At 36.2% G+C, this 26383-nt stretch overlaps 1 protein-coding gene and 1 long non-coding RNA gene across 2 annotated transcripts in view; both read right to left on the bottom strand.

Moving 5' to 3' along the window:
• The window catches only part of LOC120413316 (serine/threonine-protein kinase 32A-like), a 360996-nt gene that overhangs the window by 135366 nt on the left and 199247 nt on the right, over positions 1–26383 (bottom strand). Inside the window, exon 4 of the mRNA XM_039574084.2 lies at positions 24774–24939. Coding sequence (XP_039430018.1) covers positions 24774–24939 — 166 coding nt within the window. The remainder of the gene's footprint in view (positions 1–24773; positions 24940–26383) is intronic.
• LOC120413318 (uncharacterized) lies at positions 1905–7857 on the bottom strand. Its single transcript, XR_005604930.2, has 3 exons — positions 7582–7857; positions 7329–7502; positions 1905–2535 (listed from the first exon to the last, which is right to left on the bottom strand). It is a non-coding gene; the product is annotated as an uncharacterized LOC120413318 (long non-coding RNA).

Raw genomic sequence — 26383 nt, 5'->3', positions numbered from 1 at the left:
CTAAAACTGGTCAAAAATGGTAAAAATGATAACTTTTTCAAAATTTTTTTTTGTAAAATTCTGATAACTCGTGAAGAATACATGCAAACCCCTTATGTCTGCATATCAAAATTTTTGTTTTTGTCTGTTCTACAATTTTGTAGAACATTGTTACACTCTAAAATGTAACCCTGCAATGTTAGCAAAAACACGTAATTTTAAAATGAAAAAAAAAAATTTAAGTGAAAAAATGACCTTTCTGGGTTATTTTAGATTCGAAAAGTACATTAAATTTCCTATAAAATGACATGTCTCACGATTTTTGACAGTTGAGTAACGGGAAATGGCAGCGATTTTAAAACTGTTGTTTAACTTTTTTGATGAAAAATACTTTTTTTCGGAATTTTGAGTACGCCATCAAATCGGGCGTCTAATTTTACATAAAAGTCCCTTTGACACCAAATTTCTATCTCTTCACGGTTGCGAGCTACAAATCACTGAAAAACGTGTCTTAGTTAAAAAACCAGAAAAATGAAAGGGGTCGTACCGCCCCACCGTCACGAAATATCGAAAAATGGACCTTGGATTCACGATCAGGAACCAAAATAACCCCTTAGAGCAAAGTTTTACGCAAATCGAAGAGGGTTCGGGGCAACTGCTGTGTGAGTTGGCGGAGAATGACCCATATGTAATTAATAAATGCTATAAACCCTTTTTTCAAAGCGAAATAAATAGCAGAGGATTCTGAGTTTCTAATTTCAGACACAAATTTACACAGTAAAGTACACATTTTTCTTAGTAAACATTTCTTGAAATGAATCCTTTTGCGAAACTTGCCTTTCAAATCACAAAAAAATTAATCCTTCAACATTTCTACGTCGCTGAACAAGTTTTCGGATTATTTCCCCTTTCACGGCTGCAAGCTGCACTAGTACCAGCTTCAGCGGTGACATTTTCCCAGCGTTCCATAAACTATCCACGTCTTGTAAAGTTTCCCCCTCCTGCTCACTCTAATGTAAAGCAAACATTCCACATTCTTATCCCACTCAGCTTCAACCTCCCCCGCAAAATTGAGCAAAAAAAAGAAGTAAGCGAAAATAAAATCCCGTCTCAAAACGTCTCCGGGAAACAATTTCCGTCCGCTGGCAACACTGAGCAACGATTTACCCCCGCAATCGTAACGCAGTATCACTTGCGCCAGTGCTGCCGTCCTTGAAATTGATGGAATTGCAGTGTCAGCAGCAGCCAGCGTGCTTCAAAGATGAAATCAGTAATGCAATTTGAAACTGGGTAAAATTGAATTTATGAACTTTCTCCGGGCAACACTTCCGGGGACGCTGTCAAAGTCTGGAGGAAAAGAGGGTGCATTTGTGGCCACGGTTTGTCAGCTGCGATTGTTTTATTTTTCGGTGTGTGGAAGTTTCCTGGGATTCGTGGAGTGAAGTCATTCGGACAAGTTGATAATTTTAAGCAGTTTACCATAAAAATCAGGGTTGTTTTTTTTAAGTAATTAGGCTTTTTTGGATTTATTGAATTGTTTAAAATTTTGCCATGTTTCAAAAAAGAAGCCATTTTAGATGGTTTTGCTTTGGGTATGTTTTAGATATTTGACTGTTTTGAACTACACTCAAACCCCGATGGTTTAACACCAACTGTTCTCATACGAACGGGGTCACTTTTTAGTTTGACACCCCTTACACGGAGTTCACACACACTAGCAAACGCTTGTTGTGATAGTGTGCGTGAGCGCTGTGTAAAAAAGGACAGTTCGTCACTTTTTGCCCTCCTCACTAGAGATCCTTAATAGGGAGACTGGTCGAAGTGAATTTGACGTACCCAAACAGACACGAGTTTGACGTATCCAAACGAGCATTTGCCTTTACGCCCACCCTGACTGAAAAGTTCGTCGGACGTCCGTCGTTTGTCGTCCGTGCAATCGTACGACGTCGCACGACAATGTCGTGCGACTTTCGCGCGAATGTCATACGTTTTTGCACCAAAATGTCGTGTTTGTCGTGCGATCGATGATCGAAATTGTACGACATTGTCGTACGACATTCGACCGACGTCGCACGGTTTTGTTATTTAGGATGTCGTGCCTTTGTCGTGTGATGTCATTTCGGGTTTTTAGGTTATGTTGCATTAAAAAATAGATATTTTTTTTTTATTTTTTTTATTTTTAGATGTATTTTTATTGTAAATTTCACTTTTTCACTCGATTTAAAATACATTCATTAATTTTACTTGTGTGTCGCGATCTCCACGTAGTTTTTGGCGTTGTCTTCCAGTTGGTCTTTCAGCTCATCGCTCGGCATCTTGGCCGGAAGTTTTTGGCGTTGTCTTCCGTGTCCGGAATTTGCCAGCCATCATTTCGAGCCGACCGCCACCGTTTATGTCCCATGGATTGATGGCCACCGGAATACGGGACAACGTCGGTTTACGTACTTCCGGAGCAGATGTTTATGCGGTCGTTACAGCTTCCGTTCAACAAACTGCGTGGGACAACACAAAGACGCTGGTTTGTTAGCAGGATCAGATTGGAAAATTTTTGGTTACCTGAAAAAAGATAACGTCATTCGGCATAATCATAATATCCAAATCATACCTAGAGTTTTGTAGTTGAAACAAAGGGAATCTCATGACAGATATTATACTCAAAAAATCTGTGAAAATTCATAAAATAATTAATTGTGGAATATTCAAAAATTTAACTTTCAATGTAAAATTTTGAAATAAAAATTAAAAAGCAGTTAATTTAAACTTATAATTTTTTTAGAAAATAAAGATAAAAGAAAGTTTAAGACAACAAAAAATTCTAACATTTTAAATTAAAAATTAAAAATCAACATCAACGCATGGGTTTTCTCCAAAGTTTTATGGAGAAAACCCATCTGGACCTGTTTAAATATTTTTGATTTTTTAAAATTTAAAGTGCATGTGTTTCTGAAGACCCCAAAGTCTATGCTTTGAGGATGCTAAGAACTTAAAAGACTTAAATTTTAAAATGTTCGAATGTTTAAATTAATCGTAAAAATTTAAAATATCTGATTAATTTAAAAAAGAAAATTAATCTTTGACATTTTTGAAATTTGCAAATATCAAGAATTATAAGAATACACTCAAAAACCCGATGGTTTGACACCAACTGTTGTCAAACGAAAGGGGTCACTTTTTAGTTTGACACCCATTTTACAAACAAAAAAGTGACCAACCACCGGGGGCTGAGTGTAATACAATATAAAAATTTAAGAGATTAAAAATTGTGAAACCTAAGTATTTCAAAATAATAAAATTTTTAGAATTTAGAGTTTTAGAACTTAAAAATTATGAAAAACTAAAATTCTTAAATTCTATAAATCTTTAAGTCTAAAATTTAAAAATCCTAAAATTCTAAAATTCAAAAAAAATATTTTTAAATCCTAAAATTATAAAAAATGCTAAAATTGAAAATTTGATAATTTAAGAATTTTAGAATTTTAGAATTTTAGAATTTTAGAATTTTAGAATTTTAGAATTTTAGAATTTTAGAATTTTAGAATTTTAGAATTTTAGAATTTTAGAATTTTAGAATTTTAGAATTTTAGAATTTTAGAATTTTAGAAATTTAGAAATTTAGAATTTTAGAATTTTAGAATTTTAGAATTTTAGAATTTTAGAATTTTAGAATTTTAGAATTTTAGAATTTTAGAATTTTAGAATTTTAGAATTTTAGAATTTTAGAATTTTAGAATTTTAGAATTTTAGAATTTTAGAATTTTAGAATTTTAGAATTTTAGAATTTTAGAATTTTAGAATTTTAGAATTTTAGAATTTTAGAATCTTAGAATTTTAGAATTTTAGAATTTTAGAATTTTAGAATTCTAGAATTTTAGAATTTTAGAATTTTAGAATTTTAGAATTTTAGAATTTTAGAATTTTAGAATTTTAGAATTTTAGAATTTTAGAATTTTAGAATTTTAGAATTTTAGAATTTTAGAATTTTAGAATTTTAGAATTTTAGAATTTTAGAATTTTAGAATTTTAGAATTTTAGAATTTTAGAATTTTAGAATTTTAGAATCTTAGAATTTTAGAATTTTAGAATTTTAGAATTTTAGAATTCTAGAATTTTAGAATTTTAGAATTTTAGAATTTTAGAATTTTAGAATTTTAGAATTTTAGAATTTTAGAATTTTAGAATTTTAGAATTTTAGAATTTTAGAATTTTAGAATTTTAGAATTTTAGAATTTTAGAATTTTAGAATTTTAGAATTTTAGAATTTTAGAATTTTAGAATTTTAGAATTTTAGAATTTTAGAATTTTAGAATTTTAGAATTTTAGAATTTTAGAATTTTAGAATTTTAGAATTTTAGAATTTTAGAATTTTAGAATCTTAGAATTTTAGAATTTTAGAATTTTAGAATTTTAGAATTCTAGAATTTTAGAATTTTAGAATTTTAGAATTTTAGAATTTTAGAATTTTAGAATTTTAGAATTTTAGAATTTTAGAATTTTAGAATTTTAGAATTTTAGAATTTTAGAATTTTAGAATTTTAGAATTTTAGAATTTTAGAATTTTAGAATTTTAGAATTTTAGAATTTTAGAATTTTAGAATTTTAGAATTTTAGAATCTTAGAATTTTAGAATTTTAGAATTTTAGAATTTTAGAATTCTAGAATTTTAGAATTTTAGAATTTTAGAATTTTAGAATTTTAGAATTTTAGAATTTTAGAATTTTAGAATTTTAGAATTTTAGAATTTTAGAATTTTAGAATTTTAGAATTTTAGAATTTTAGAATTTTAGAATTTTAGAATTTTAGAATTTTATAATTTTAGAATTTTAGAATTTTAGAATTTTAGAATTTTAGAATTTTAGAATTTTAGAATTTTAGAATTTTAGAATTTTAGAATTTTAGAATTTTAGAATTTTAGAATTTTAGAATTTTAGAATTTTAGAATTCTAGAATTTTAGAATTTTAGAATTTTAGAATTTTAGAATTTTAGAATTTTAGAATTTTAGAATTTTAGAATTTTAGAATTTTAGAATTTTAGAATTTTAGAATTTTAGAATTTTAGAATTTTAGAATTTTAGAATTTTAGAATTTTAGAATTCTAGAATTTTAGAATTTTAGAATTTTAGAATTTTAGAATTTTAGAATTTTAGAATTTTAGAATTTTAGAATTTTAGAATTTTAGAATTTTAGAATTTTAGAATTTTAGAATTTTAGAATTTTAGAATTTTAGAATTTTAGAATTCTAGAATTTTAGAATTTTAGAATTTTAGAATTTTAGAATTTTAGAATTTTAGAATTTTAGAATTTTAGAATTTTAGAATTTTAGAATCTTAGAATTTTAGAATTTTAGAATTTTAGAATTTTAGAATTCTAGAATTTTAGAATTTTAGAATTTTAGAATTTTAGAATTTTAGAATTTTAGAATTTTAGAATTTTAGAATTTTAGAATTTTAGAATTTTAGAATTTTAGAATTTTAGAATTTTAGAATTTTAGAATTTTAGAATTTTAGAATTTTAGAATTTTAGAATTTTAGAATTTTAGAATTTTAGAATTTTAGAATTTTAGAATTTTAGAATTTTAGAATTTTAGAATTTTAGAATTTTAGAATTTTAGAATTTTAGAATTTTAGAATTTTAGAATTTTAGAATTTTAGAATTTTAGAATTTTAGAATCTTAGAATTTTAGAATTTTAGAATTTTAGAATTTTAGAATTCTAGAATTTTAGAATTTTAGAATTTTAGAATTTTAGAATTTTAGAATTTTAGAATTTTAGAATTTTAGAATTTTAGAATTTTAGAATTTTAGAATTTTAGAATTTTAGAATTTTAGAATTTTAGAATTTTAGAATTTTAGAATTTTAGAATTTTAGAATTTTAGAATTTTAGAATTTTAGAATTTTAGAATTTTAGAATTTTAGAATTTTAGAATTTTAGAATCTTAGAATTTTAGAATTTTAGAATTTTAGAATTTTAGAATTTTAGAATTTTAGAATTTTAGAATTTTAGAATTTTAGAATTTTAGAATTTTAGAATTTTAGAAATTTAGAAATTTAGAATTTTAGAATTTTAGAATTTTAGAATTTTAGAATTTTAGAATTTTAGAATTTTAGAATTTTAGAATTTTAGAATTTTAGAATTTTAGAATTTTAGAATTTTAGAATTTTAGAATTTTAGAATCTTAGAATTTTAGAATTTTAGAATTTTAGAATTTTAGAATTCTAGAATTTTAGAATTTTAGAATTTTAGAATTTTAGAATTTTAGAATTTTAGAATTTTAGAATTTTAGAATTTTAGAATTTTAGAATTTTAGAATTTTAGAATTTTAGAATTTTAGAATTTTAGAATTTTAGAATTTTAGAATTTTAGAATTTTAGAATTTTATAATTTTAGAATTTTAGAATTTTAGAATTTTATAATTTTATAATTTTAGAATTTTATAATTTTATAATTTTATAATTTTATAATTTTATAATTTTAAAATTTTAGAATTTTAGAATTTTAGAATTTTAGAATTTTAGAATTCTAGAATTGTAGAATTTTAGAATTTTAGAATTTTAGAATTTTAGAATTTTAGAATTTTAGAATTTTAGAATTTTTGAATTTTTTTATAATTTTAATATAAATATTTTATTACTTAAAATACTTCAAAATTTCAATAAAAACAAAAGTTAAATCAACTGAAAACCATCTAAAATGCATTTTTCTGCATTGATAATCATATTTAGCATGTTTGGGCTAGAATTACAATATTTTGAATTTTTATGGAGTTCCAATGCACAGAGCCGCAAAAACTTTTTTTTTTCGCGAAAAATAAAATTTTCATCAATACTTAGATATTTTGAAAACTGATGATTGCAAAACAACTGGATAGGTGTATAATGCATTTTAAAACACTTTTTTCATTGAAATGTTGAAACCATGGCTCGTAAATTCAATTTTTAAACTTTTTTTATTTTTTTGCCCTCCCCCCCCCCTCGACTTTGGTCAGTGGCGAGGGACATAAACTTCAAAAAATATTTGCAACGGCCAAAAAAATATATAAAAAATATAAAAAAAAAATCTGTAAAATATTATTCAGGATGTTAGTAGTTTTTAAATTTTGAAACTCATCATCGAGATAATCCTGGCGGCGCACTTATGTTAGAGTTTTTTTATTGTACAATTCTGAAGTCCACTAATCATAACACCCAATATTAGCCCTCATACTTTCCGTCTTCCAAGCTCACTCCCGATACTTTGAAATGCGCCTCTTCCATCATTTCAATGACTTAAAGCAACAGTTCTTTTGATTAAAACTTCCGGTGGATCAGAAACACCGCCACGAGATGATTATTCTGTACCTCTTTTTCTCTTACCTTGGGTAGAACTTTTGACACTCGGTGTTTCATCCTCCTCCTCCTTTGGAATGAACCATATCCTCCATAAGCTCGGTTCCTTCCGGTCCCGTCTTCCGCCACGAAGACCTGGCCCGCCGGATTCATGCGTCTCGTCCTCCTCCCCCACCGCCACGAAGACCGAATTCTGAATATCTGGAACATAAGAAACTATAATTTGGCCACTTGCCCACTCCGGCCGGAACTTTTCGACAGAAAAAGAAGCACAACTTACCTATCAACCGGTCAAAATCCTTCCGAAGCCCAACATCAACAATAACGGGTTCGATTCGGTTGCAATCAAGTCCAAACAAGACCAGCTGAAGAGAACTGTCAAACTGTTTGCGTCGACGAAAATCGTGACGTCGAATTGAAGGAAAATCGATGGAAAAAAAACAATGTCGGGCATGTCGAGTGTTTGTCGTACGTTTGTCGTCCTTTCGACCAATCGATATCGAAACGGTAAAATCAAAACCGCGCGACAGCTTGTACGACGTGCGACATTTTTCAAACAGGGCAGCAAAACTTATCAGTGTTGCCAAGCTCAAAACATACGTTGCCAGATCGATTTAGCCAGCTTAGACCAGTCTCCCTATTTAGGGTCTCTACTCCTCACCTCACTGAGGCAAGGCTATAAAATCACTTGAAAATTGAACTTCTTAAGAGGCAGTATTTATAGATTCTGCTCGGTTTGTTCTAGAGATCGTATCGAGGTGCTCCGATTTGGATGAAACTTTCAGGGTTTGTTTGTCTATACATGAGATGAACTAATGCCAAATATGAGCCGTCTACGACAAAGGGAAGTGGGGTAAAACGGGCATTGAAGTTTGAGGTCCAAAACACATGAAAATTCTTAAAATTGCTCGCATTTCCGTAAAACTTCATCAATTCCAACTCTCTTAGATGCATTCGAAAGGTCTTTTGAAGCCCTTCAAAATGTGCTATAGACACCCAGGATTGGTTTGACTTTTTCTCATAGCTTTTGCAAATTAGTGTTAAAAATGGATTTTTTCAAAACCTTAATAACTTTTGGCAACAGCCTCCAACACCCATACTCCCATAGGTCAAAAGTTAGGGAATTTCATGGACTATAAGCCTATGGTATTAACTTTTTGGCCAATCGCAGTTTTTCTCATAGTTTTACGATTTTTCTAGAACAAACATTTTACAACGTTAGTTTTTGCCCTGTAGGCCAAGAAGACGGCACTTTTTGGTCTCAATTTTGTAATATTCGGAATCCTCGGTCAATTTCACGTAAGTTAGAAGTATTGGAGTTGTAATTTTGATTTAAAAAAAAATTAAATAAAACATTTTTGAAAAAAAGAAATAGATCTTATTTACCCTATGATCAATACGTCAAATGCTGTATCAAGTAGGCGAAAACTTGTTTTACCCTTAATCCGACAAAATTTTAAATAATATTTTAATTAATTCTAAATGGCATTTTTTCCAATCAAATTCAAAATTCCAACACCTCAATCTAATGTAAAATTTTCTGAGGATTCCGAATATGACAAAATTGAGACCAAAAAGTGCCGCTATGGCGGCCTACAGGGCAAAAACTAACGTTGTAAAATGTTTGTTCTAGAAAAATCGTAAAACTATGAGAAAAACTGCGATTGGCCAAAAAGCTAATACCGTAGGCTTATAGTCCATGAAATTCCCTAACTTTTGATCTATGGGAGTATGGGTGTTGGAGGCTGTTGCCAAAAGTTATTAAGGCTTTAAAAAAATCAATTTTCAACAGTAATTTGCAAAAGCTATGAGAAAAAGTCAAACCAATCCTGGATGTCTATAGCACATTTTGAAGGGCTTCAAAAGACCTTTCGAATGCATCTAAGAGAGTTGGAATTGATGAAGTTTTACGAAAATGCGAGCAATTTTAAGATTTTTCATGTGTTTTGGACCTCAAACTTCAATGCCCGTTTTACCCCACTTCCCTTTGTCGTAGAGGGCTCATATTTGGCATAAGTTCATCTCATGTATAGACAAACAAACCCTGAAAGTTTCATCCAAATCGGAGCACCTCGATACGACCTGTTTCACATCGGTGAAAAACTCGCTCTTAAATATACCTTCTAGATATACCTTCACGTATACTTATCGACTCAGAATCAAATTCTGAACAAATGTCTGTGGGGATGTGTGCAGACATGATTTTTTTTCCACACGATTATCTCAAAACTGACTGAACCGATTTTGGCCGGGTCAGCCTTATTCGATTCGTGTTGGGGTCCCATAAGACCCTATAAAAAATTATTCTGTTTAGTAAAGTATTTAAATAGTTATGCTAAGAAAAAGATATTTGTATCTACAAAAAAGGGTGATTTTTTGCATAACCTCAAAAGGCCGGGTCTTTTTGTTTACGTGCGAGAGTCGCGCCAAATGCGAAACGCCCGGTAGCCACATTGCTTCAAATGAAAGTCTGCATGCTTTCTGGAAAAGTCTGTATCAGGTATATATTTTTTTCATAAATTTATTTTCATTTTAACTTTGTAAATATGAGGAAAGCACCAACCACCTAATGGTGTATTAAGAAACTTTTCGTTTGACTTTGACCAATCAACGGGTAATATTTAAAAAAGTGACAAACGAAAAAGTGGGGCCACGGGGCGTTGAGTGTATATTACAAGTTGATAAAAATTGGTTTGCCCATGCTATGACTAAAATGAATGTGTTTTTTTGGGTAAAATATCGAAATTAATGTCGATAAATTTATTTTTGATTTAAAATTGCACTAACAATCGAAAAAAGCATGCATATATTTTAATTTAGTGACAGTTTTCAAGTTAGACCGTTGCAAAAATTTTTTGAAGGTTATGCCTTACCAGAGAGGATTGAAGGGACAATAAATGAAAATTGAAATTTGCAAGCCATGGAATCTACATTTTAATAAAAAAAAAGTGCTGTAAAATGTTTTATTGGTTTTTCAATACGTTTAAAAAAATCCAAGATTTTCGAAAAAAAAAATTACAGTGCATCGTAATTTTTACCAATGTTCAAAATATTTTCCAACAAACAAAATTATTTGATTTAAAATCATTTATCATTTAAAAGGACTTTTTTTAAATAAAAGGTAACATGTTTAACTTATAAAGTCATCATCAATCTTGACCACCTCTAAAAAGATTTGTTTCGAAAAAAATATGAAAACATCCAGCAAAAAATGCTCCAAAACATTTGAAGCAGGACTCATAGTTGCCTCTGAGAAAAAGATTTTTTTTTCTCATTCATTTCGATAACACTTGTTATTTTCAAAATATTAGAATGAAGCTTAACTTTTGAAAAGTTATAAACTGAATAAATGTTGCCCTTTGTTTGATTTCATTTTATTTTAAATTATTCACTTATGTTTCTACCATCACATTTAATATTTATCCAATAGTTCCTTAGAAGTCGGACATCGGTGAAAAGGTGCATTTTTGGTAGTAACTATAAACTTATTCAAAATTGAAGAATTAATTTTTTATTTTTGCGCAATTAGATTTTTGGATGTAAACCACCAACACAAAATGGAAGTTTTTGTTTGCAGTGCAGTGGCGGGCATTCAGGGGTTTGTTCCGGAGGGCATACTGAGCCCAAACCCCAAATATGAGCTTGATTGGACGTAACAGGAGCTGGCGCTCTGCTCTTCCCTTCAATTTAAAATGGGATTTAACCCATAAAAAATATATATTTTTTCAAATATTACACTTTTTGAGGCGTCTCGGGCATTGCGAGGTGCGACGCAAATCTTTTTTGCCGGGGACGATTTTTTGAAAAATTGCCAAACTTTGAAGGTCTGTACCAAGCTCCACGGTGCTCCAAACTTCAATGATATATATACCAAAAGATGGGCAAGGATCTGGCCTACACGACGGTGATGTTGAAAATAAACGCTTTAGTGGCCAAAATGCCTCAAAAAGTGTATTTTTTGGAAAAATCTATTTTACGGGTTGAATCCCATTTAAAATTGAAGGGTGGAGCGCCAGCTCCTGTTACGTCCAATCAAGCTCATATTTGGGATTTGGGCCGAGGGGGATGACACTTCGCGATTTCGTTCATATCGCACCAAATCTCGTCAAATTCTTTCATCGCGGCTCATCGTACCTTCATCGTGGTAATTTTTCGCTAATCGCGCCAGATCGCGCCAGATCGCGCTCATCGTGCTCGAATGAAAATTTGGATTCATGCAGTCAGAGTTGCCATAAATTATTCGTTCTAGCAGTTTCCTATGAAACTGGGCGCACTGCTTCATTGTTTATTTTTGTTGATTCGAGCAGTCTGAAGATGTAAATAAATCAAATTTCTTGGGATTTTGGTTCGGATTGCGACAGCTATTTGAGCCGATTTACATTTCTCTCTCCATGAGCCTGGACCGTTTAGGCGTTCAGCCGGACTTCGCCTGCGAGGATCTGGAGGCAGCCAGTTTCGGTATTTATTGATTGTTTAAAATAAAAAGACGCTATTTTGCTGGAGAAGATGGTCCGCTTGATGAAGTTTGGTTTTTGGTCTCGTTCAAGGGGATGAAAAACGTGAATGATTCTTCCAGGATCGATGTACCCTGTGGATGGCCGACCCGAAGACGGAGTAGTGCTTGCTGGGTCGCGCGGTACCGACGATGCGTACATTCTGATCCTGCAGGACGCCCTGCAGCGGATTCGGCTACGAAGACGGTGACGGACGGCCGCTTCCACATTGAAGGTGGTCCCTAAAAGCCTCTCAAAGTTTCCCATTTATCGTCGTCATCCCCGGATTGAATCAAAGCTACTCCAGCGAAATTTCCCTCTCGATGGAGCTGCTACAGCAGTGGCTGTTCGGAAACCTGGAGGGGTTCGACCTGTCCCGGGGAAGTGTGTTCGCGTCCAGTGCGTTTCGTGTCATCATCGCCGGCAACTCGATCACCAAACCGAACCGAAAAGCTTCTTCCACAATCGCCCCGCCAATTATCACTCAAACCACATGCTTCCTCCGGCGCTACTCAAAAAACGAATCTCCCCTGGAGCACGCGAAAACAATCTCATCTGGAGTCACCTACGAGCTGATTCGGGAGGTAGCCAAGCTTGGCATGGTGCAGAGCACGGTCATCGTAACGGAGAGCTTGAACGAATTATGCCGGAACAGTTCTGCGTTGAGTTGGTAAACGGACGCTGACAACCAAGGCGAGAGCATGAACCTGTTTTTGACGTACAAGCTGTATCGGATTTTACAAACACAGTCGAATAATTAGGTGAAGGTAGAGTTATCTACGTGCGCATGTATTGCGTGTACGTACACGAAAAAAAGTGAGGTTAAATTTTGTACCCGACAGCAAAACAAATGACGTGCTAGTGTTCGTGAGAACGGGCTTAGATAACTCTATTGAAAATAATAATGTTCTATACACTGAAAGAAAGTCGCATAGCAATATCACATGTTTCACACGTGAATCTGCCCCATACAACTTTACATGTGAATGTCAAGTGCAAATCACTTAGAAATTTGTCGCGATGAATTCAAATGCAAAACACGTTAACCTCACGTGTCATCCCACATGATTATCACATGAAATATTTATGAAAAAGAAATGGATTGCACATTAAAATCAAATGATTTTCTTTTCATTTTTAAGTGAAGGTTTTATGTAGCATACTTTTTGTCTATTCTATATTTGTGATTGTAAAATAAAAATACGCGTAATATCTTTTTGATTTTTGCCTTTGATTTGCATGATCAACACCTGCACTCACAAGCTCGAGAAATAGGGGGAATTTGTATGGAAATTCCACCCTTTTCTCGAGCTTGGGAGTTTAGATGTTAATCAAAAACTTTTTCGAGAACGAATCACACTTAGAAAAAAGACACACACCGGATCTTCCACACTCCACGGAAAGTTCTCTTCCATGGGAATCCCTAGGTTTCGCCGGAAGTTATCCTATCCGTGATTACCTGTAGAATTATTAGAAATTTTCTGCTAAGTATTAAATATTGTACAGAATTCATTAGTAATTACTTACCATATTTTATAAAATAATCCAGCGAAAAAAAAAACAAATCCACTTTTTCGGGAAGAAATCCTAATTAGGAACGCGAGCTCTAGCTCGGACTTTATGAAAATTGCCATCTTGCTTTAGGATTAATTTTCGTCATCGATATCATTTGAAAGTAACGTGAATTTCACTTGGAAATCAAAGAACAAGTCAATTGGAGCAAATCAAAATGAAATTCATTTGAATCTCACGTGACTTACACTTCAAAACCAAAGGACAAGCCGATTGGGGCAAATTTAGGTGAAATTCATTTGAGTCTCACGTGAACACCATGCGAAAAATGAGTGAATGTTTGTTTGCCAATGATCAGCCGGAGCTGAATGAATTTTACGTTCATTTGAAATGAAAAGCATGTGAGAGTCAAAGGAAAAGCACGTGAAGTTATCGTGTTGGTTTTTGGAGTAGCTCACGTGAAAAAACATTTGATTTTGCTATGCTGGTTTTTTTCAGTGTATAAGCTAAATAAATAAATTAGTTAAATTAGGGGGGCTAGGGGAGGGTATTTGATTTCTTTAAAATATCCGTAAGAGTCGATCCGTAAGAGTTGGAGTATTACTCCAACCAACGCAGAACACGCGGCGCCAACGGCAGGCTGGCAGTGGAGACCGCGTTGTGACAGTTGTGCCGCGCGTTACTCAGGGACAGTTACCAAAATTACAGGACTTGTTCTAAGAACATGATTTTTTGCCGTAAACTTTTCAAACAGTATCAAGTTTTATTGAGAAGAACCTGAGAAATTGCTAAATTCGAAAAAAAAAACACTGAATCCCGTTCATGTTCTTCGGGATGTATTAAGTCTAAGGTGAGCGGTTTTACCGCGTGTCTGTGACGCGACCCGGTCCTGCAATCATGTTCAGCTGCGGCAGGAACATCTCACGCTTGGAAATCTCCTCTTCTCTGCTGGGTGCGTCTCGGTTTTCCGCCAACATTTCCGTTTAGTAGGTACATTGGCGCCATGCTTGCTAATGCAACATCCGTGCCTGCCGAAAAGGCCGGAACCCACGCTGCTTGGCGGCGGCCTTCAATCGGCGACGAAGTCCCAGACGTCACCAGCTGGTTTTGGTTGCGCGTCTTGCAGAACGATTTACTGCTGAATAGGTTCGTGTATGCCTTAATGTCCCGGCAGCCGAGATTAGTCACCATGTCCTAAGAATTTTTGAAGAAGATTATTATTATTATAAGACTATACAAAAATCTTACAGTGTTGACTTCTCTACCTGTAGGACAACCGGCATCCCGGTGCCACCGTTAAGCGCGTGGATGACCTCTTCGACCCACTCGAAGTTGTAGATGATTTCCCGCGATCCGTTTGCCGCCACGAACGTCTCGAGCGACTTGTCCAGGTGGTCTATATTTCACCGACGCACTCCAACATGGTCAACATTTTTCCACGATCTGGTTCGTCGTCATCGAAAGTCATCAGCTGGCCATCCTGTCTGACTGCAACAGCTGCCTGCCGGAAACCACAATGCTCGTCGTCGGCCAGGTTCAGGTTATCGCGTCGTCCTCGGTCGGCACCATCGGACACGTACGTCACCGGCTGATGCTGGTTGCCAACCGAGTAGCGTCCTTGCAGAACGAGTTCATGCCGATTAAGCGTGGATGACCTCTTCGATGCACTCGACCCACTCGAAGTTGTAGATGGTATCCCGCGATCCATCTGCCGCCACCACCGAAACGTCTTCCGAGTCACACCCGCCAGGTTTAGATTGCTGCAGGTTCCGTTTTGACGTTGGAATCACTGACTAGAAAAAATATCAGAATCAGCGTACTGAACTAAACTCAACCGAAGACCATCAGACTTACCAACCGTCCATCCGGACCTGATGATGAATAGACAGAGGCGACTTCACAAGGGACACGCCGGCTTAAATGGTCATATTCAGCTACGCTCGTCGTGACGACGGAATTCCTTGAGATTGGTTCTGACTTGCGAAGTAGATCGTAATCATCATGCGACGGGTCGCGTCGTCCGGTGGAATCGTGCAGTTCGCATTACTTGTGGAAGTACTCGGGTGCAGCAACAGGTTGTCGATTGTGGTGCTGATTTGCCTGGACGGATATCGGTGCGGGTTTAGCCTTTTCAAAAGTTGGGTCTTCCACAACCTTATCCGGGATCTGGACCATCTCGGTGACAGTTTTCTTCAGCTATTGAGTGCACGCGACGGCCTGCACGGAGGATAGAGGCATGCAGGGTAGAGGATTGGATTGGATTTGGCCTTTGCCGTCATCGATAGGCTTCAGCTTCGGCAACTGGAGCGGCGGCAGGGGCTGTCGCTTGGGCTGGCAAATCGACGCCGGCTTCGTCGCCTTTCACCGGGGCTCACTCCGGCTTGAAAGGTCGTCTTCGATGGCGCAGCGAACTAGGCAGGTGGAGGTAGTAGGCCTTAAGATTCCGAGATCCGGTAGATAATTCTTCCTCCAACAGCCATTTTCCCCACGTGTTTATTGTTTTGTTTTGCTCTTCCACTGCTCGAATCGAATTTCATCAAAACCTGTCATTTGGTTGCTGTCAAACTCATTCGAGCAGTAGACGGATAACATCGCGCTCATACCCCGTTCGCACGGGCGAGTTATAGCCGGTTTTAACGAAATGGTTTTAAGTTAAAACCAAGTTATATCTAGGGCGTCCAATTTTCCCGGGTTTTGAATTTCCCGGGAAACGGGAAAAATATTTTGTGAATCCCGGGAATTCCCGGGATCCCGGGAAATTTTTGAAACAGTCATAAAATCTATGTTTTCATTATATTTTTTTATGTTTTTCAAGCTTAAAATCATAGAATTAGCTCAGGTGATTAGCTTGGTGATAATAAGTGAACTAATTTTTTTTATCCAATGTAATTCAAACTAAATACATAAGTCTTTCATAAATATATTCCATTTATATTTTTGTTATATCACATTACTAGAAAAACTTAAAAGAAAATCTTCAAAAATGTCAAAAAAAATCAAACGACAACAAATAAAATAATAGAAGTCATATAAAACTTAAGATACTTTTTGAATTTAATTTTTTATATAAAACATATTTTACAAATTATCTACAAGTCACTATCGCCAACTGGAGAAAACAGTCTGAATAGGTACATGAGATTTAAGAACGATAAATTTTGGAAATCGGTGAACTAAGTGTTTGGTTATGTTCCTGTTTTAACCGAAGTAATGCACAACATTTTGCAAAAAAATGGCTTACATTTGTCCTGATTAGGACCAGATCCCGGCGATTGATGAAAAATATTTTTTTTCATATTTAAAATCATAAATATACGTAAATTAAATTCCCAGTCTTTTAAAACTATATAAAATTTAATTGAAAATATTTAAAGCGCAAGGCATTTTGCGAATCTGTAAACTAAAATTTTAACAATTTTCCCTAAAAATCCAAATTAATGCTGATATATGCCGAATACAAATTTTAAATTCGTATCGATTACTAAGTATTCTACTGATTGTCTATTTCCAAAACCAAATTTAATTTTCCAGACCAAAATTTGATTTTTTTCAATTTCGGGAATTCCCGGGACAAATCTAATCTAATCTAATCTAATCTAACCCTATCGCAGCCAGTCTTTCGAGGGCATCCTGGAGAATGCCTTAGGTTGATTAACGCCTAGCATCTTCTTGTCATTATTAACATTTGCAGTGCCCCATTGCATTAAATTGCATTGAAACATCATAAACGTTAAAGCGGCCAGGCCTACTGCGTAAAGTTTACCGCAAAGATGATTCGTTGAATTGGATTGAATTTGAGCATAAATGATCAAACAACAATACAGTTCTGAATCTACAGGGGAGGAAGAAACGTGGGGATCTCCCGCTCACGTTCCTGTTTGTTTAGGCAATGAATCGTTGGGAGCACCATGCTAAGAAGTTTTGGTGCTCCGGGACCCTCATGGATGGGACATCGTATTTCCACGAATGCCCTGGACACTATATGCCGTGGTTATAGCGCCACAACTCGCTCTCTGTTGGTAGAGTAGATAATATTAATTAATAAGTAAAAACATAGATCACCAATATCTGGTAAGTATAAACAATTCAAAAGTTAAACTTTTTTTGCTTAGTTGTGTGCCCGTGTAATTATTCTATATTGCAAAAAATAATCAGACTCACCTTTAAGAAAACTGCTGAGTTCAAACATCTGAAATGGAAAAGCATACCTGAGGAGGAACAAAACGCTCTTGATCCCCTACCGTTCAGATTCCAGTGTAGTAGAGACACTCTCTCAATCTCTCCCTACAGTGCCAGCAAGCACCTACTGTCGTGTAAGTCCTGTGGTCTAGGGGACGGCACGCCTTCACGTTCCGGAAGTCATTCAGCAGTGCCTGCAGCTCGGTCAACTTGGTGCCATTCTCCATCACATCCCGATGGGCGTAAAACTCCTCCTCCTCCTCGATGGTCGTCGGATTCATGAGCACCACGAAACCAACCTTGGGCTCGTTCCTTGTGAAGTGTCTGGTCACGGGTTCACCCGTCCGGATCTTTGGCCACGAGCAGGAGCTTGCAGCGCGAAACCTTAAAGCAACCCTCTAGCGCCGGTTCGTAGTGCGGACATATCCGGCACGCAACCCATCGTGGCCTTCATGGCGTTCGTCATGCCAGCGGTTTCTCGTACAGCACGTCCAACTGCTCCTGAGTGCCTCTTCCATGCCACTGTCCTGCCCTCTGGGCCACTGGCCTAATCCAAAAAGTTCGCGTTGGTCGGGAATTCCCGGGACAAATTATAAAAAATCCCGGGATTCGGGAATTCACGGTTTTGGAAAAATCCCGGGATTTTCGTCCCGGGAATTCCCGGGATGGACGCACTAGTTATATCCAAACCGTTCGCACGGGTGCGAATGGTTTTAAGGGTTTTAACTACTTTGACAGATTTCAGCAGGCTATGATTATTTAGTGTCATCTATTTTCGTTTTTTTTTTTGCGGTGATACGGATCCTTGACCAGGTTTGGGCATTCTATCCGTTAAGGGGCGGGTTTTTTTTTTGGCATTTTCCGATACCGGATTTGGGCAAGATGGTAGGTATTTTAAAATCATATTTCCATAATTTTGAATAAGTTCTTTAAAAGATTCTTTTATTGTCAGCCGGTAGAAGCTGGGCTGCTGACTCTGAAGGTTCGAAGATGGTCACCGCAGCCACCAACTGGATCGCCGTTAAATAGATTGTCTGTGCTCGCAATACATACGCACATATACACGGGAGAGCATTGTTGCGCCGAGATCACTTCCGGTACGGCGCGTGGTCATTTACTGCGAAGGCAACGCCAGCGGCAAGGAGCTCGCACGGCCTTGCTGATATAGCTCATCCAGTGGTTGTTCTTACTACCCTCGGTTTTGTTGCCGCTCGCTTGCGAGTTGCGTTCCAACTCGAACTGCAGCACAGATACTTGGAGCAGATGCTGAACGCAAGTGACGCAACCGATACGCACCGTTTCAAGCGCCGGCGGAACTCGAACAGCTTCGAACAATTGTTCACCGAAAACCCCGAATCACCGTGCTCTTCTCGCTTGCCTTTGTCACTTTCGTGCCCAATTAACTGAACGCAATCGCCGCCAACGGAGATTTGGCTTGGCATTCATTTTAACGGCATTGAAGATCGGCACTTCCCCAACGTTCGCACTGCCTTGATATGCCAGATAGCAATCGTCCGAAGCCGAAGCGAGCGCGCACAGTACCGTCGTGTTTTGCGGTGTGTCCGTGTCCAAAAGTTCAGGCTGGAAAAGGTCAAGTTCTACCATCGCGCCCGGGTAATGATCCGTCAGGAAGAATTACGATGAAGAATTGAAAAAAAAAGGTCTTGCTTCTGGTGATGAAACTTGAGACTGAGTTGAAGCAATAATAATAAAGTTTAATAAAGTCTATTGGGGGGGGGGGGGGGGGGGGGGGGGGTAAGTTGATATCTACGCTTCATACAAGAAAGATGGGGGAAAGGGGTATTTGCGTAAAGGCGTCATTTTCATTATTTGTAAATTTTCTCGCGGTCAATTTTTTGAGTACCTGGTTCCGTCATGGATGTTATTCAAGATTTTTGGTCTGCTAGAGCCAGATTCCAAGTCCTTCGCAGGACATCGCTGAGAGCATACATAGATGTGGGGCGCGTGAGACAACAACAAACACGGTTCTACGTCGACCCTACCGGATGGAAATAGCCAAGAATCATTGGAACGAACTATGTGCTTATAGTAAATTAGAACTGCCTTTCTAATTTGTTAGGATTACCGGAAGACCGCTATATTCCCTAACCCCGATCGGGGTGTCCATCAAAGTACTGCGCCAAACCAAAAAATCCTTGAAGATGATGCGAATGGATGCTTGCGAGATCTAGGCAAGACAATGCACCTCACCAGCAGTACCACCGTGATCAACAGGAGGAGACGACTGCGTTCCTGCAAAGTGGCTCAGACCCCCCCCCCCCCCCCCAAAAGCATAATTTTTTATTATAGAACTGTAAAAGAACATCAACGAAACACGGCACACCATCCCCTCCAAGCCACAGGACGCGAACGTCGACGAGGAACCTGCCTCGCTGCTCGGCTGAGCCGTCCCTACGGCCACGTGAGGTCCGTAGAGGTCTTTTTGATCTTGAACACCATCGACGTTCGTCAGCATCCTCAAGAGTTCCATCCAGCGATCGACTCGCGACACGTAACTGTAGACTGCCCGCCAACGCACGTGAGCCATTGGACCATACCGCTACCAACCAGTATCGCTGGCGAGCACTGCGATAGTGATCGGCAGGTGTCGTTCGTAGGAGACGGATCAAATCTCCTAGCTAGTGGACCTCACCGGCGTCTGGAAGTACCAAGCTCGAGTGCCACGTGTCCCAGCGAAGTACCACCAGCGTAGGAGTTCTGCCCACGGCCAGAATTTTTGCCAGGTGGCCCGAGAGTTCGACAAAAAGCAGCACCACTTGATCGCGAGAATCTTCCAGGAGCGTAGTCTGCGTCAGCGTCCATCCGCCGAGGAACAGCAGCAGCACCGCGAGTCACCAGCAACAGCAGCAGAGCATCGAGTCCGTAGCATGCCCCGCTAAAGCACGTGAGCCAGTCGTTCCCGCCAGGACGCGCCAAATCCTCGGATCATTGGACCGCGCGTGGTGACGATCTGCATCCGATGAATACTTTGATGGTTTGGCAAGTGCTCCGAGATCTAGGCCACCTTCCCGCAAGACTCTGAAAAATTATCGATAGGGAACTTGTTGGTGCAAACGTTCTGATAGGTGAAACGAAAATCTACTTGGAAAAACAGTTCAGTTCTACAACAAGCACCGAGCGAATTGCGAAATCGGATTTCTACTGGAATACATTTTGAACACGTCCAAGTGTATGTCCGCTCAGCAGGTTGTTGGGCATTGGGCGGCACTGTTCTTCCGATACCAAGTTCCTTGCAACGAAGCTCTGTCCGCCCCATGGCACTGGGAAGTTCCGATACGATGGCGTATTTTAGCGAAGAATCAGAAAAAAATTGTTTTGTTTCTGTCAATGTCGGACGTTTCGCAAATGTTTCCAAAGGCTACTATGAGTTTTCAAGTACTCGAGTTCCCTTTTCGAGCAGTTATAACTTGGTTATAACTTTCAAAACCAGTTTTAATCTGACAGCTCGTTGTATGGGCAAAACCAGAGTTATAGCCGGTTTTAAGAGTTATAACCACTTTTGGTCTTATAACCGGTTATAACTCGCCCGTGCGAACGGGGTATCACATCGCGATGCAATCGTGCCAGATCGCACTGATTCTTGGTAATCGTGGCAGATCGCGTTCATCGAAGATCATCGCGGTTGAATCGCAAGCTCATCTCGGGAGTGTCATCCCCCTCGATTTGGGCTCAGTATGCCCACCGAAACAAACCCCTGAATGCCCGCAAAAAAGTCATTTTTATTACATCCTAGTAACTATTGTGTCAGCGTCGTGTAGAGTTTCAGAAGCTGTATGAATAATTTCCATAAAAATGATCGAACATTATTACACGTTGGTTTTGCGGGTTTTGAGAAAACACAAAAAACATGAAACGGATTTTTTATCATCCAGAATGCACACTCAATGAAAGTCGATATCTTAGATGAAAAATTATTTATTTTTTAACAAATTCTATTAAATAGAGTTGTTCTGTTTTTGTATATGTTAATTTATGAGCAATTCTATGTCTAATAGGGAATCGGTTGTGCCGGACCCTCTCCGATTGCAATGAAACTTTGTAGAAATGTTATCCTACGCTTAAGTAAAACATTTTTGTGTACATGGAGCCAGTTTCACTCTATAATGGCATTTGAGAAGGGCGTGAGTGTTTTGAATATTTTTGCATTTAAATATCACCTTATCTCGAAGCCGTTGCATCGTATCAAAAAGTGGTCAAAGACAAACTTGTAGAAAATTTGACGAACCTTCCGAAAAAATACACTGAAAGAAAAAAACACGCCACTTTTGTCAGATTTTTCGATATTTAACTTTAAAGGTCAAATTTGAAGGTGAGCCCACGATTTTTTTTTCATTCATTTTTTTCTGAAAATAGCCTAAGATGTTACAAAAAGACTCACAAAAACTACAGGATGGAGCAACTCTCCTGAAAAAAAAATACAAAAATCATTTACTGAAACCTTTTTTTAGAGTGCTCTAAACGTTAAAATTTAAAAAACCCGAATACGGGAATCGATTCTACAGACAATTTTACATAAAAGTCTTCATATTGACCATTGTACCATTTAGAAATTGCCAAAACCCATAAAAAATCTAATTTTTCAATAATTTTATTTAAAAAAAAAGTGTCTGGAGAATCAATTCCCGTATTCGGTTTTGAAAATTTTTGACGTTTGGAGCACTTTTTAAAACCACGTTTTCAGTAAATGATTTTTGTATTTTCTTAGGAGAGTGTATCCATTATGCATTTTTCGTGAGTCTTTTTGTAACATTTTAGGCTATTTTCACAAAAAAATTAACGAAGAAAAATCGTGGGCTCACCCTCAATTTTAACTTTTAAATATAACAAAATCACATTAAAGTGACGCCACTTTTTCTTCTTTCAGTGTATTTTTTTCGGAAAGCCCGTCAAATTTCCTACAAGTTGGTCTTTGACCACTTTTTGATACGATGCTTTGAGATACTACAATGTTTAAATTACGAATTAAAATAGTAGTTTATGCAACAAGTTGCAAAAAGAGGATTTTTTCAGCACGAGTCGTACATTTATCCAACGAGGTTCACCGAGTTGGATAAATACGACGAGTGCTGAAAAAATCAAGTTTTGCAACGAGTTCCATACAACATTTTTTGCAATTCCGAAAAACACCCATTGAGTGAAATTTTAAGTCAAATTTTCATGTATTTTGTCTATAAAACGTTTAAATCAAAAAAATGTTGAAAAGTGTTACTTTTCGAAACAAGTGCTGAAAAGTTCAACTTTTCAGCACCCATTTCAGTGCTGAAAAGTAGAACTTTTCAGCATTTATTTTGAAAAGTGTTGCTATTCGATTCTGTTATTTTTGGTACAGAAAAGTAGGCTATTTCGTCGTTCAAGAATGACAGGAAAAGTAAGTAGTTTCACGACGGAATTGCAAAAAAATATTTAAAGCACTCACGTGACCAGAATGTTTATTTAGCAATTATATGGTAATATATTGACATTTATTTGAATTAAAAGTTTGCAAAATTAAGTTTAGATAAGTTTTACATAGAATTTCCAGAAACTAGTTAGTAAACTTTATATTCAATCCAAATTATTTTTTTAATCAGTCAAGGATGCCTATTTGGAGTTGGGAGACTGGATTTATGGTGATTTGTCAACAAATAACATTATTTATGTTAATTTTTCGAAAGGTGTACAAACTTTTTTTGCACCTTTTTTATTTTTGTAATAGTATTTGTTATATAACTTTTTATAGAAAACATCTTTTCATGAGCTTTTTGTAGCAAAATGTTTGGCATGAGTTTCTGAACAAAACGTAGAACTAGGTTTCTGTCAAACTTTAAATTGTTACATGTTTCATCACAAAATGTGCATAGTGCCCAAGGGGTGTAACTACTTTTTTTACATACTGTAAACGTGAATATATTCCTTCGTGGTTCTCGCATTCCTGAATTTAATTCACGATTTCGAGAATTGTTTTTTTTTCAGTGTAGGATAACATGTCTACAAAGTTTCATTGAAATCGGAGAGGGTCGAGAAAAAAGAACCATAAACAATCCTGTTTTGGGCTGGAATTGTTCTTATCTAAAATCTTGTACGTGTATTTCTATCTCAAAACAAACCTTGTTTTTTTTAATTTAATTTTCAGTATCAGTCACCTTACATTTTTGTTAGCTTAACAGTAAAAAAAATGCTTTTGGTGTGGGACTCGAGATTTTGAGTAAGAAGAAAATATTACCTCTAAAAATGTGTAAATTTACATCTTACCAATAAAATTTATACTTATTCTGCACATATTGGGGAAAAATTACATCGAAAAATAGTAAATTTTCTAGCATCACTTTTTTCAACCTTCTTAATTTTTTTTTTGTTTAAGTCAGATAAATGTTTCGGACATTATTTTTTTTTATTGGTATTTTCAATTTTAAATTTTATTTTTCTATACACATCGCTAAAACGCGATAAAGTTCGCTAAAACTAGGGAAAAAGGGGGAGTGACCTTTTTTCCCTCCTGTCAAATTCTGTCCAAAAAATAGTGACAGTTTTTTCCAAAAAACTCAACCAATGAAAATAGAATGCTAATGCACTCAAAACAATCTGAACTTCATTGTCCTGCACTGTCATTCATTCTAAATATGCTAGGCTCGTTTAAAAATACTTTATGAAATTCTAATGCAGAAATAGCACCCCAAAACCTTTTTTTCGCGCAACAAAAATTTCGTCTATTCATACATATTTTTAAAATAATGAGTTTGCATTTAAATCACTTTTTTCATTCGAATATTGAAACCTTGCCCCACCCCTCCCCCCAAACATATTGACATTTAAAGAGTTTGGGATGGATTTAAATTTAAAAATAATGAAATCAAGCCCAACCGTTTAATGTTTAATAAATTAATAAATTCACTAAAGACTTAATTGTTTGAAATTGAAAGCAAATTAATCGATAGATTTTAACTTATCAAGTAGGTAAATTTAATTAAAAAAATATTCGGAACATTCAGTTCACTTCATCCAATGACTCTTGTAAATTATATCCTCTGTTGATTTACACCAGACGGACATCAGCTAGGCGATGATGGCTGAAGCAAGAGCTTGTGACGAAGAAACTTTTTTTTCTACTTTGATGTGTCAACCGCTAGACTTTTAAGATTTTTCCTCCGCAAAGTGTGATGATAATGTAATTTGTGCGGTCCCGAGGGCCACATTATGCCAAGTGGAGATGAAAATCCATTTTCTCCCGCGAAGACCGCGAACCATTTTACTACGTGCTAATTAAAAGACCCCTCGTACCGGCACGTACCTTGAAACGAGAACCACAAATTGACCAGAAAGGGATGCTCCAGCGAGGCCAGCAGCTCGACCTCTTTGAGGACACCGCCGAGGGCACCCCGGCCGATGCACGCGTTCCGGCTGACGTACTTCATCGCAAACAGGTTCCCGCTGTCGCGCTTTTGGACGATGCAGACCTGGAAGGGGCAAGGGGAAAAAGGGAATGTTGAGTATTTTTTAATCAATTTTATCAAATACTTTCGAACACCGGAACGAGTAGAAACAATAAATTGAAATTCCTCGACCACCCAGACCCACATCAGCAGCTGTTACATTCTGGAACATCTCAGGGGACAACCTTTAGGCGTCTAAGCTACATGCAAAGACAGCATACATTGTACCACGAAAGCATTTCCTTGTCAAGTGTCAACAGTCCAGCCGTCGTCGACCGTTTACGACCTACACATCGGTTCCGGCGTCGTCACCCTTGTCCGGCGTCGTCGCCCTAGTCGGTCCAGGTGGTCCGCAAAGGCGACCATTTGGTACGAAATCGGTATTTGTCCGTCCTCCCTCCGGGGTCAGTTGTGGGGGTGGAGGACCAATGTTAATGAGCAGGTGCAAATGTCAAAGTGGAGCCTTCTGGGGGATTCTTGGACGTGTTTGTTGGCTTGTAGGGATTTATCTTGGAGGCTGGGCTGTGGTAGATGGGGATAATGCGACGATTTGAGCTACGATTTTGCTGATTTTAGGTTAATTGGCAGATGGTGCAATCTTGCAATCTTGATTGCTTGAAGTTCAACGACCGCTGGATTGGATTAAGTCTCATCGGCTTTGAATTAATCATTGGTTTTGCATGTTTTGTAGAATGCACTTAAGCTCTGTGTGCAAAAATATTTTATGCTTAAAACCTTGTTCAAATTGACAGTTACTTTATTGGCCCAAGTTCGTATAGAAACCGTAGAGAGATCTGTTTATATTGATTTGATATGTTTTGAAAAGTCAGAATTTAAGGAATATAATATTTTAAATGCATAAAAACATTCAAACAAATCAAATCAAATTTTGCTATAAGGCATAAAAAAAGACAGCTTTTGAGCTATGTTCCGGCAAGGGTATCAACTATTTGGCAGTGCTGCATTTTTTTTTAATTTGAATGTTTGAAAATCGAAAAAATACACTTCATTTATCTAATTTGTAAGCCAACTTTTCGGAAGCAACCTGGAGAATGTCGGGGTGATTACTTACAACATCCTTCTTTTCTAAATGGGTAGGCCAACTGCGAAAAGTTTACTGCTAAGAAAATTCGTTGAAGTGGGTTAAGTTTGAGCACGAATGTTCAAACAGCACAGGGAAGGAATAAAAGTGGGGATACCAACGTTTTAAAATAATAACCCACTTATTTTTTTTGCATATTTTCATTACCTTCATGCAAACCCATTTCATTAAACTTATCTTCGTTCTTGTTTAATATTTGATTCGGAGCAAAACGTAATAGTCATCATCCTTCATTTTTTCCAAAAAAAAAACAAAAAAATACATTATTAAACAACTACTTGATGTTTGAAAGAAGTGATACTCACAAAACTTTTATTTTTCAAGATTTTATTAATGATTCAAAAGATAACAAAAGAAAAAAAAACG

Source organism: Culex pipiens, chromosome 1 (genome assembly GCF_016801865.2).
Source record: "Culex pipiens pallens isolate TS chromosome 1, TS_CPP_V2, whole genome shotgun sequence".
Lineage (NCBI taxonomy): Eukaryota > Metazoa > Arthropoda > Insecta > Diptera > Culicidae > Culex > Culex pipiens.
This window is presented reverse-complemented; position numbering and strand designations above follow the sequence as displayed.